Below are 12,892 nucleotides of genomic sequence, written 5' to 3'. Positions count from 1 at the left end.
TTTGACCAGAATGTTCAGTAGTTGGGTGCTGCAGTCACCATCAGGGATATACTTTTAAAATATTAAACCAATAACCTCTTGCATTTATGGCGGTGCCTTCAATGTAGAAAACAAGGTCCCACAAAAAGGCAAAAAATAGATGCTGAGACAAAGGAAGAGACTTTAGGAGGGCTGAGCAAAAGCTCCATCAAAGATTTGAGGTGGGCCTTAATGGAGGCGAGAGGTGATGGGGTTTAGGGAGGGGGAATTGAAAGGCTGGGGCCCAGACAGCTGAAGATTTGGCCTTGATAATGGAGCACAAGGAGGGGGAGACCCACAAGTGACCAGTGTCAAAGGTGAGTGTGGGCTGTAGGACTAGTGGAGGACCAGAGTGACGGACAACCCCATGACCGGGTTTAAACACATGGATAAGGAATTTAATTTTGAGACATTTGGGAGACAGGGAGCTAATGTAGATCCCCGAGATCAAAGTGTTGGGTGAGTGATACTTGGTGCAGGTTAGTCAGACAGAGGAGTTCTGGATGAGCAAAGATTACAGAGTGTGGAGACTGGGGCAGGAGAGAATTGGAACAGTCAAGTCTGGCGGTGACAAGAGGCATAGATGAGAATTTTATAATGTGGCTGAGACAGATGACGTGACAGGAATGGAATGGGCCAGGGTTTTCAAACTGCGGCTGTGACCCATGGGTGGGTCACGGGTGGATGTCGGGAGGGTCACGGAGCGTTCGGTTGCGGTGTTCCCAATTGCGGGAGAAGTACCCAATGGCGTGACCATCTTTTAATTTGAGAGTGCTGGCTGTAAAATTGAGAACGCCACGACCGGCTTTTAAATAGAACAATGCAGTCTTTGGGCCAGAAGCGGCGGCAGAGAGCAGGTCACGTACCCGCCACGGACACACGCCTTGTACATCAGTGCCTTTGGTGCAAAATCACGCAGGAGAGATACCTCCATTTTCTAACTCCAAGTAAGCGAGCAACAGTACTGTGAAGAACTGAAGATGGATAGTTTTAAACAAAGAAAAAATTTAAATCGGGAACAAAGCAGTGTAAAGATGATTTCTTGAAGTATGGCTTTGTTAATTGTGCCAATGTAAATCAAGATGCAAAGCCCATGGGTGGAGTGCTCTTTATGATTCTATGATTCGATGTGTGTTTAATGCAGGAAGCACTTACAAATTAAAGTTTAAAGCCCTCAAAACAGGGCAGCCCGGTGGCGCAGTGGGTTAGCCCTGCTGCCTCACAGCGCCGAGGTCCCAGGTTCGATCCCGGCTCTGGGTCACTGCCCGTGTGGAGTTTGCACATTCTCCCCATGTTTGCGTGAGTTTCGCCCCCACAACCCAAAGATGTGCAGGCTAGGTGGACTTGCCACGCTAAATTGACCCTTAATTGGAAAAAATGAATTGGATACTCTAAATTTAAAAAAAAAAAACTTCAAAGGCATTTGATGACTAAGCATGGTGAGTTCGAGGACAAACTTCATTACTTTTTTTGAGATCGTGAGGACTAACAGGCTCACCCGTCACATTAAAGGTAAGCAAAAAAGGTGTGTTGCGAAGGTTGGCAGGCGTGGGTCACGAAGATCGGCCAGCGTGTGTCGTAAAGGTCAGCCGGCATTGGTCCTGAAGGTCGGTCAGTTGGGTAAAAGTGGGTCCCATGGTAAAAAGTTTTTAAAACACTGGAATAGGCAGTCTTTGTTGCTGTTCTGGGGTTTGAAGCTCAGCTTCACATTGACTAGGATGTCACTCATGGTTGTGAAGAGTCTGGTTCAACCTAGATTCGGCTGGTGAGGGTTCTGGATCCGTTAGCAGGGACAGCAGATGATGGATTTGGTTTTCCCAATGTTTAACAGGAGGAAATTGCGACTCACCCCAAGACTCAATGCATGGACAACACAAATGCAGTGGAAGTGTTGAGAGAGGCAGAGGAAGTGGGTGTTATCAATGTACGGATGTGACGGTCCTTGATGGGGTGCAGAGGAGATTTATCAGAATGATTCCAAGGATGAGGGAATTTAGCCACAAGGGTAAGTTGGAGAAATAAAAACAGAAAATTCTGGATAAACTCAGCAGGTCTCGCAGCATCTGTGGAGAGAGAAGCGTTGGGTCTAGAAGGGTCAATTAGACTGGAAACATTAACTTTGTTTGTCATGTGAGAGTACCTTTAAGAAATGAGTGTTTATAAATGGGTGCGTATATAAATATCTGTAGTGAGAGTATAGAGTACCTTTAAGAAATGGGTGTTTATAACTGGGTGTGTATATAAATATCTGTAGTGAGAGTACCTTTAAGAAATGGGTGTTTACTACTGCAGTGATGTCAGAGTGTGGGTGGAGCTGGGCTCGCTGTCAGCTTTTTACTTTCGTTTTTGAGCAGCCTGCAGGGTGTTTTTTAGTTTCGTTTTCAGTGTTGGAGCTGAAGCCAGACAGAGCAGGTGCACTGTTGATCTCTGCCATCAAAAGACAACCTCTTGAACATTTGGTGAATGCAGAATTATAAATGTTTTAGGTAGTGAATGTAAACCTGATGTGCTTCTGTTGAAAGGTATTTTAAGTCTTATGGATGTTAAAAGGAAAGCTTAAAGGATTACTTAGTGTTGTATTCTTTGGAGGTTGTATTTGAATTAATGGTTGCTAAGATGTTCACTGTATGTTTTAAAAAGGTTAACTTGAGTTAATAGAATACACATTGTTTTGCTTTTAAAAAATACTTTTCCATTTCTGCTGTGCCACACCTGTAGAGTGGGCCGTGTGCTCTCCATACCACAATCTATTCAAAGTTGTGGGTCAGGTGAACTCCATTATACACTTTGGGGTTCTCTAAACCCTGGCCCATAACATGTTTCTCTCCGCAGATGCTGAGCTTTTCCAGCATTTTCTGGTTTTATTTCAGATTTCCGGTATCCGCAGTATTTTGATTTTATTGGAAAAGTTGGGTTATTCTCTTTGGTGGAAAGGAAGTTGATGGACTATGTGATAGAGGTGTACAAAATAATGACAGATTCAGATAAGGTAGAAAACAAAAGCTTGTACCATTAGCTACAAGGATGAGGGGACACAAATTAAAGGTTTTGGGAAGAGATGGATGTGGAGAAGACCTGACCTGAGCCTGTAATGCCTGGAACTCACTGTTTACAGGGGTGATGGAAGCAGAGATCATCAATCATTTCAAAAGAGAATTGTTTAAACATAAGACAAATTAACTTGCAGGGTGATGGCGATAGAGCAAGGGACTAGGACTGGCTGAACTGCTGTACAGAGTGCTGGCATGGAGCTGATGGGCTGAATGGCCTCCTCCCGGGGCACAGTGACTCTGAATGTGGAAGCTGGTCCCATATCCTAAGGTGATGTTGCCACAATGGAGGGACTCCTCAGAAAACAATGTGGGGACAGGAGATGATTTTGGCCATGATTGGCTGGTTTTGAGTGGGGCCCAGCAAGAGCAGTCCCACCAAGCTGGGGTTAACGGAGGAGAGTCGCTGGAGGAGGATGGGGTGATTCGCCATGTCAGAAGCTGCAGAGAGAAGGAGGAGGCATAGTGCATCACGTCACTGTCACGGAAGATGTCATTTGTAACTTTGATCAGGGTTTGATGTGGCAGGAATAAAATCCTGACTGAAGTGAGTCAGACATGGATGTGAGGGGGGATAACGCAGTTCAAGGACAGGGACTGTAGACATGAGGCAGTAGCTGAAATGGACAGAGGGTTTGAGCAGGCGGCAACGGGTTGCCAGATTTTGCACGCTCCATTTTCGTTTGGTTAAAGCATAATTGTACCCGCTCTCCCCGCTGTTGTTTGCGCTGGCCATAGAGCCGCTGGCGATTGCGCTGAGAGCCGCAGAGGGTTGGAAGGGGATGGTGAGGGGCGGGGTTGAACACAGGGTTTCTCTTTATGCAGACGACCTGCTCCTGTACGTGTCGGACCCAGTGGCCGGGATGGGAACTATACTGGGAATGCTGAGGGAGTTCGGCCAGTTCTCAGGATACAAATTAAATACGGTCAAGAGTGAAATGTTTGTGGTACAGGCAAGGGGCCAGGAGAACAGATTGAGAGGGCTACCATTTAGGTTAGTTGAGGAAAATTTCCGGTATTTGGGAATCCAGGTGGCACGAGACTGGGGCAGGCTGCATAAGTTAAATTTGGCCAGGGTGGTGGAGCAAATGAAGGGAGAGTTTCGGAGATGGGATGCACTCCCGCTGTCGCTGGCAGGGAGGGTGCAGACTGTAAAGATGACAATCCTCCCTCGATTTTTGTTTATTTTTCAGTGCCTCCCGATCTTTATCCCGCAGTCCTTCTTCAAAAGAGTTAACGGGCTGATCATGAGCTTTGTCTGGGCGGGAAAGTCTCCGCGGATGAAGAAGGCGATGTTGGAGAGGAACCGCAGCGAGGGGGGGCTGGCGTTGCCGAGTCTGGTCAATTATTACTGGGCGGCCAACATCGCTATGATAAGGAAGTGGATGGTGGGTACGGGGTCTATTTGGGAGCGGGTGGAGGCGGCTTCGTGCAGGGGCTCCAGTTTGGAAGCCCTGGTCACGGCTCCTCTACCACTGCCGCCGGCCAAGTACACCACCAGCCCGGTAGTGGTGGCGACCCTGCGGATATGGGGCCAGTGGAGGAGGCATGTGGGGGAGATGGGGGCGTCTGTCTGGGCGCCAATCTGTGACAACCATCGGTTTGCCCCCCGCAGTATGGATGGGGGGTTCCGAGTATGGCGGCGAGCAGGGGTGGGAAGGGTGGGTGATATGTTCCTGGAAGGGAGCTTCGCGAGTTTGAGGAGCTTGGAGGAGAAATTTGGGTTGGTAAGGGGAAATGATTTTAGATACCTACAGTTGCGGGACTTGTTTGTAGACAGGTCCCATCTTTCCCGCGCCTCCCGCCAATGGGGATCCTAGACAGAATAGTCTCTGGGAGGGACGAAGGGGAGGGTAGAGTCTCGGGTATTTATAAGGTGCTCATGAGGGAGGAAGGGTCCCAGACAGAGGAACTGAAACTTAAATGGGAGGAGGAGCTAGGCGGGGAAATGGAGGATGGGCTGTGGGCAGAGGCCCTGAGTAGGGTAAACTCGACCGCGACATGTGCTAGGCTCGGGCTGATCCAATTTAAGGTCGTTCACCGGGCCCATATGACGGTGGCTCGGATGAGCAAATTTTTCGGGATAGAGGACAAATGCGCTAGGTGCGCGGGAGGACCAGCGAACCATGTGCACATGTTTTGGGCATGCCCTGAGCTGAGGGGGTACTGGGAGGGATTTGCGGGGGTCATGTCCCAGGTGCTAAAAACAAGGGTGGTGATGAGTCCAGGGGTGGCAATTTTTGGGGTTTCGGAAGACCCGGGCGTCCAGGGGGAGAAAGCGGCCGATGTGCTGGCCTTTGCTTCCCTGATAGCCCGGCGACGAATATTATTGGCGTGGAGGGACTCAAAGCCCCCGAAGACTGAGTGGTGGCTTGCGGACATGTCAAGTTTCCTGGGGATGGAAAAAATTAAGTTCGCCTTGAGGGGATCTGTGCAGGGGTTCACCCGAAGGTGGCAACCATTTATTGACTTCTTTGCGGGAGAGTGAGCGTCAGCAGGGGGGTGGGGGGGGGGGGGGGGGGGGGGGGTAGAGTAGAGTAGGAGGGAAAATATGGCGGGTAGTACGGGTGGGAGGGGAGCGGGCTTGTGCAATACGGTACGATGGAAGTATTGAAAGTACGTGGATGTTTGCACATTTTTGCCTTTTTTGCTTCCTTTCTGATGATGTCTGTAACTGTTTATAAAGCCAAAAACTACCTCAATAAAATTGTTTATTAAAAAAAAAGCATAATTGTAAATTAAAATTGCAAATCGGAATGGCGAAAGCATTGAGAAAATCAAACAGGCAGTGATGGACTCACCAACCATTCTGACTGTTTCTGCACATCGTGGACACCTGCAGCTTAGGGACATTTAAGCATCCAAGAGGTGGGTTTGATGAGGTTATCTGGGGCTCCCCTTGCCCCTAGCCTCCTTCACTTAGCTCCAGTTGTAATCCCCTCCCGACTCTTCCCCCCCCCCCCCACCATCCTCCAGCACTTACCTGACCAAGCTAGGGATCAGACCCGTAGGTCTCCAATGGCAGCCCCATATCTGTTAGCCCAATTCGGCTGGTCTGGGCAGGAGGCTCAGTTCCAGGCTGCAGTCGAGGCCCGAGTTACGCAGTCTAGGCCTCAGGCCTCACTTGGTGAGCCATATGATTTTGTTGCTGACCCCAAGCTCACCCCTCGAATCAAAATTGAATGTAAAGAGGCTAACACCATTTAGGATCTTTGTATTCATATATCTTTTATTTACATGAAGAACTGCACATATATCAAAGTAATGAATGCACATTAGAATAGTTAGGTCAGAACATGACTACATTTCACCAATAGACCAGCACCACTGACTCCCTTCATTTGCTCCACCAGTGTCATAAAGCCCCAGGAAATACCAGCCAACCAATATTCTCTTTAGCCTTCCGCCATTTTCTCCCTTCTCCTGACTCCTGCTGAGGTACGGTTTCCATGGGCACCAGATGTCCTCGAACACCTCGTCCACACAGCCATTCTTCACTCTTGCATTCAGCCAGTGAATGTGGGTAGATTACTCGGCTGCACTATGACAATACAGCCGAGTCCGGTACTGTCTTCGCCCCAAAATCCCCCCCCGTCAGCACTTTGCAGCGGAGGCTAATGGATAGTGATTCTCCTCCCGCTCTGTTTGAGGGTACTGCGGCCAATTGTAAATTGGAACTGCTTCAGGCGAGATCCACTGAAGGCAGACTGGGAACGAGTGCCAGGATATCCCAGTCTGTAATGCTCAGGATCAACAGAACCATTGGGGAGGATACCTTCAATTTATTATGAAAGCAAATTGTTGTGCACGTTCTTGAAATGAGTCATCATGGGAAATGAAAGCCTTTTGCACAGAGTTAGCACCAAGCTTGCCTATCTCCCTGATGAAGTATGGTGCAGGTTAGAATAGATACTGGATTGTCTGCTTTGCTCCTGTTAGCTCTCCTGGTTTAGATAAAGCATGAGCCAGGGTCAAGACAAAGCCCATCTACAGGGTCAAAGGTGGGAGGGTGGAATTGAGGCCAATTGAATGGAATGGGCGGAGCAGGTTCGAGGGGCAGAGTGGCCTACTCCTGTTACAGTGACTGCTCTGGTAGCTATGTGCAGCGATATTGTGCATCAGATCATGGAGATTTTTTGGCAAAATCAATGCATCAGCAATGTCTGTAGCCATACCTCAAAAGGAGGAAACCCTCAGGATCATTTGCAGTGGCTGATGTGGGGCGTCTGGATTGTTATTTTTATTTTGCCCTCTGAAGCCCCATCCAGTTATAATCACAGAAGTTTTTTTTTTTAATTTTAGATTACCCAATTATTTTTTCTATTAAGGGGCAATTTAACGTGGCCAATCCACCTACTGTGCACATTTTTGGGTTGTGGGGGCGAAACCCACGCAGACACGGGGAGAACGTGCAAACTCCACACGGACAGTGACCCAGAGCCGGGATCGAACCTGGGACCTCAGCGCCGTGAGGCGGTTGTGCTAACCACTAGGCCACCGTGCTGCCCTATAATCACAGAAGTTGACAAAGTGCAATCTAGTCTTCATTGCTTTGGGTTATGTGATTTGCAACCAGTATTTTGAGGACTGCAAATTACGGTTTCACTCATCTTTTTCCCCAGTAAAACAGCAGTGGTTTTGGAAGCGGGGCTGAATGTACTTCACACCATTCCACGGTGACTAGAGCAAATATTTCCGCAAATGCAACTTGTAATGAGAAAGCCCCTGTTGGACCAGCATTCAGTGCTTCACCTCAGTAGGCCAGCATCAACACTGCAGGAGGTTTGAGCATCACAGGACATCATTGGTGTAAGTTATACGGATGACTTTTTTTAAAATTTAGAGTATCCAATTGTTTTTTCCAATTAAGGGGCAATTTAGCGTGGCCAATCCACCTACCCTGCACATCTTTGGGTTGTGGGGGCGAAACCCACGCAGACAGGGGGAGAATGTGCAAACTCCACACGGATAGTGACCCAGGGCCGGGATTCAAACCCGGGTCCTCAGCGCCATAGGCAGCAATGCTAACCCGCTGTGCCACCGTGCTGCCCACGGATTACTTTTTAAAAGTAAATTTAGAGTACCCAATTTTGTTTTCCAATTAAGGGGCAATTTAGCGTGGCCAATCCACCTACTCTGCACATCATTGGGTTGTGGGGGTGAAACCCATGCAGACACTGGGAGAATGTGCAAACTCTACACGGACAGTGACCCAGGGCCGGGTTCGAACCTGGGACCTTGGCATCATGAGGCAGCAGTGCTAACCACTGCGCCACCGTGACATCCAAGTTACACGGACGGCTGCTGACGCTCCAAGGTTGCCCTGGGGTCTCCAAGAATTGCACAATCACAGAATGGTCACTGCACAGAAGGATGCCATTCGGCCCATCATGTTGGCGCTGGCACTCCAAACGAGCTGTGCACTCATTCCGCCACTGATATCCAGGACATTATTCCAACCAAAAATTAGACAGGCGTTTTTTAAAAAAATGTCTTTGAACACTTTTATTTACTAATTATAAACTGGTTGATATGGGGGAAGGAAACGTCTGTTTTGACTGGCTGCCAGATTGTCCAATGGGGGTAATTTTTAAAAAAAACTCTTTGCGTTCTAATTGGTGGGGAGTCTGTGGACCGTGAGGGTGGACAGGTTGGGTGACCAATGGCAGCAGAGTGGGAGGGTTGGCGTGAAGGCTGAGATGTGGTGACACCTGCAGGAATATGTCCAACCTAATAAGCTGGCGACCCGAGTCACACTGAGGAGACCTCAGAGCTGTGTGAACTTTGGAAAAGTGATGGAATCGATCCCTGTGGGCCTTTACTCTGTGAGAGGGTCACTGAGCGTTTAGATTCTCCCCCATCACTAAGTTCCCTTCAGGATAATTAGCAGCAATGGATTAGAGGAAAAAACAGCAAAGGCAACACTGGAAACCTAGATTCCTGTCAAACATTCATAATAATGTAACAAGTAAAAATGATACCAAAATCTTTGTGAGTACGTTTAAAATTAAAAAAAAGCATTGCCTTTTTCTATTCAACAAATATTCACAGAATACAAAATAAAATCAGTACAGTTAGTTTAACATTCTCCAAAGGTTAAAAACAGGTGACGTCTTGTCCTTGTTATAGAAGGGGGTAGTGTCGGACTGGCTGCTGCTCTTGGCCAGGCAGCTCAAACACCTTTTGATTCTACAATCCAGGAGTGCACCCATTTGGAGCGGTTTGTTAGTTTGTCAAACTGTATTAGTACTGATGACACTGCACCTTCACAAATACATGGATAATGATCCACTGCAGAGTGGCTTTCTGCGAGCTTTTCCTTTTGCCGAATCTTGCCCTGCCCCTCAGTTGTTGCGTGGCCTGCCACTCCTCCTCGTCTTCCTGATCAGCCACGAGCTGGTCAACAACGCTGTTTCCGCCACTGCCCGGCCGCGGCTTTGGCATCTGACCATGTGACTCAAGCAAATACCAGCACTCACAGCCCCAACTGGGATGACTCACTTCAGCGTGGGTCCTCCATCTCCAATCACCCAGCACCCAAAGGGAGTGAGGTCAACGTGTCCAACAACACTGTGATGTAACCTTGTGCTGTGTGTGGACTGTGCTCCCCTCAAACCGAATCGCCAAGACTCTATAGCCAAGGGAATCGACCAGGGATGAGGGACTTCAGCCATGCGGATAGGTGAGAGATGCTGGGATTGTTTTCCTTGGAGCAGAGAAGATTCTTATTTAATAGAGGGGGTCAACATTATGAAGGGTTTTGATCAGAGTAAATGAGGAGAAATTGGTTCCACTTAAAGGGTGGGGATAGGGAATTAAAATTGGTAACCAAAGGAGACAGATTTAAGATAATTGGCAAAAGTAGAGGATGGAATGGGGCAAATGTTCTTTAATACAGTGAGTTGTTCTGATTTGGAACGCACTATCTGAAAGATCAGCTTCTACAGTAACTTTCTAAAGGCCATTGGATATATACCTGAAAGGGAAGAACAGTGCAAAGCTCTGGGGAAAGATCAGAGTTTGACTTGGCCACGTAGCTCACTCTGTCGCCCGAGGCACAATAGGCTGACTGGTCTCCTTGGCTATGACATCACTCAATGAGCTACAATCAATGCACAAGTAGAACTTGGATCTTCCCCTGGTTAGCGTGTACAACTGTGCATGATTGTTCAGAAAACGCAACCGTTCTATAAGGTAGAACTCACTTTGATGTTTAACTGTCCTAATCTTTATCAGAACCTACTGCTCTCTTTAACCAAGAAAATACAGGGAATAAGGCAAACTGAATACATTCAACCAGCTCAAATATATTGTGGTTGTTATTCATCACACTAACCTCTTTACCCATATTCTCTGGGGTTGTACCTCTGAGCACTTACTGGGGGTAATTCTCATTGTGTTCCACAGTGTAAAATGGGCCATGGGTCAACTGATGCTGGGCTAGTTGAGCTCAACTACGATACACACAGTGTTTGAACCTGGGGTCTCCCTGGCCTGTATAGCTCGTTTTACCCTTTAGGGAATTGGAGGAGGCTCAGTTCATCAAATTCAGCTCAAGTCGGCAACTTTGAACAGTCCGAGCCAATAGCCTAAGTGGGTACATGTCTCACTTTGCAACGGACTGGGATCCAATAATATTTGTGTATCAATATTCGGCATATGATGGCCAATCCCATTAATGGTTAGGTTCAACTCACGGAATGTGAGTGACTTGAGTCAGTCACTATTATGTTCAAAATTGTCCTCTGTTTGCCCCCCCCCCCCCCCCCCCCCAGCAACAGCTCTGGGAGGTCACCTTACAGGCGATAAAAGCTGCAACCCTCGCCTTAGTGCGGCCTCCCAGGTCAGTCAGCTGGGGAGCAGCTCTCAGGCTGGTTTGAAGGCCCATCGCAGCCTCCGTTTGCCGCGGTGGGACTTTGGGACAATTCCTATCGAACCCACATCATTGCAAGAGGCAAGGATAGGGACTCCACTCCTTGGCAGCAATAATGTTGATACTGAAAACAAAATGTGAGACTTAACGGGCATGTCTGGCAAGAGTAAAACTCTTTTATATGAAAAGAGGAAAGGTAGTGAAGTAAATTAAAGCTCCCCAAATTTCCTTCCCTCTAAACATTGCTGTTGATTTTTGAAGATGTCGAGCGGTGTTGCTGGTCGTGTGGTACAGTTCTCCGGAGTTAGTGGAATGTCATGCCTGTCCCCTGGATCTAGCTGTTTCGAGATCCCTCCCCAGGATCCCCGGATTAATGTGTGGACGGGCGGTTTAACTCTGATTATGTAATCCTATCTTTAAGGGAACACAATCAGGAGCACAGTTAGCTCACCTCGATCTAAACAAAAGAAAAGGTGCGTTTGTTGGGCAGTCGCTGGAGTAAGGACAATGTGTTACATTCAGTTAAACCCATTCGGCGATAAACACCATCAACATTAGACAGCTGGTTTCAGAATGGAACCAAACCCCCTCACCCCGAGGCACAGTAAACCAATGGTGACATGGGCTCGTCCTATAGTAAGAGGCAGCTTTCCACCAGGCAGTCAGCACTCACCAGCCGTCCCAAACAGGCCGCATGTAGCCAGTTGGAGCCAACAGCGACCAAGTCAGCAAGATTAAAAAAACAAAAAATTAACCTCCTTCCACTTGGTTGGAAAGTCCTCCATTTTCCTTCCGACGTCCTGAAGAGGCTGATTATTTTGAAAGGTTTTTCTTTGTCTGTTAACTCCCTCCTGCTGTCCCCAGTGCCCAGCTCTGTCCTACACACTGGTAACGTCTATCCCAGTGAAGGTTTGGAGAGAGCTGCATGCTGGTCTGGACTGTGCCTCTTCGGAGTCTCCCCGTGGACGCGGGGAGTGGGTCTCGTGGAAACCGAGATCTTTTCCGCCAAACGCCTTCATTGATTCCATTGGTCCCTGGATGCAAGATTTCAACAAAAAAAAAGGATTTGCCATTATACAGCCTCATTGCACATTGCTCAGAAATATCCATCAGTTTGTTATCTAACATTGGTTTGAGGTGCAGTAGTGATGTTGAGTGACAAACATGGTAGCCATCTTGTATGCAACAAGGTCCCACAAACAGAATTGAACCAACTGCTGAACTGCTTTAGGGAGAGGAATACCGAGCAGCAGAAAGAACTAACAATGGAAATTTTGGGTAGGTTGGCAGGCTTGCTGCCCATCTACAAATCTCAGTCTACTGCACACATCGAAAGTGAAGATAATGCTCCAAGATTAATAGAGAGGTCTAACATTTATTCCTTCCATGTATCACCAAAATATACAAACTATTGTTATTTTGCATGTTCAATGCTGAATCACTATTGACGTCTGTTCTATCTCTGTGCTTCTTTAGCTATCTATCTCTGTCTCTATTCACCTATCATCTCCAGTCCCGCTATGTATCTATCAGTCTGTTGTTTATCATTCTATCCACATATCAGGCTGCTTTATCACTGTAAGAATGCAGCTTTGTTAAAGTGCTTTCAGTGTTGGTTATTTGTTCCTGCTGACCATGTAGCAATCTGGTTAGCATGATCTTTCCAATCATACTAAAACAATTAACTGCGCATTGCTGCCTCCCTGACTGTGCATTACTCTCCTCTTCCCCGATTGTGCGTCACTCTCCCCTCCTTCGACTGTGCGTCACTCTCCCCTCCCCGATTGTGCATCACTCTCCCCTCCGACGGTGCGCCACGCTCTCCCCGACTGTGTGTCATACTTGGGGCGGCACGTGGCACAATGGTTAGCATTGCTGCCTATGGCGCTGAGGACCCATTTCGAATCCCAGCCCTGGGTCACTGTCCGTGTGGAGTTTACACATTCTCCCC

General features: G+C 47.8%; 1 protein-coding gene across 7 annotated transcripts in view; it reads right to left on the bottom strand.

Annotated features, from left to right (window-relative positions):
• Positions 1–8,664: 8,664 nt before the first annotated feature.
• Positions 8,665–12,892, bottom strand: part of LOC119979626 (kazrin-like) — a 312,322-nt gene continuing 308,094 nt past the window's right edge. For 5 of the 7 annotated variants that reach the window (XM_038822126.1, XM_038822125.1, XM_038822130.1 and 2 more), the window contains one exon: positions 8,665–11,990. In XM_038822126.1, coding sequence (XP_038678054.1) covers positions 11,957–11,990 — 34 coding nt within the window. In that variant the 3' untranslated portion in view covers positions 8,665–11,956. The remainder of the gene's footprint in view (positions 11,991–12,892) is intronic. The other 2 variants (XM_038822128.1, XM_038822131.1) reach the window with 1 other exon arrangement.

This window comes from Scyliorhinus canicula, chromosome 16 (genome assembly GCF_902713615.1).
Source record: "Scyliorhinus canicula chromosome 16, sScyCan1.1, whole genome shotgun sequence".
Taxonomy (NCBI): domain Eukaryota; kingdom Metazoa; phylum Chordata; class Chondrichthyes; order Carcharhiniformes; family Scyliorhinidae; genus Scyliorhinus; species Scyliorhinus canicula.
This window is presented reverse-complemented; position numbering and strand designations above follow the sequence as displayed.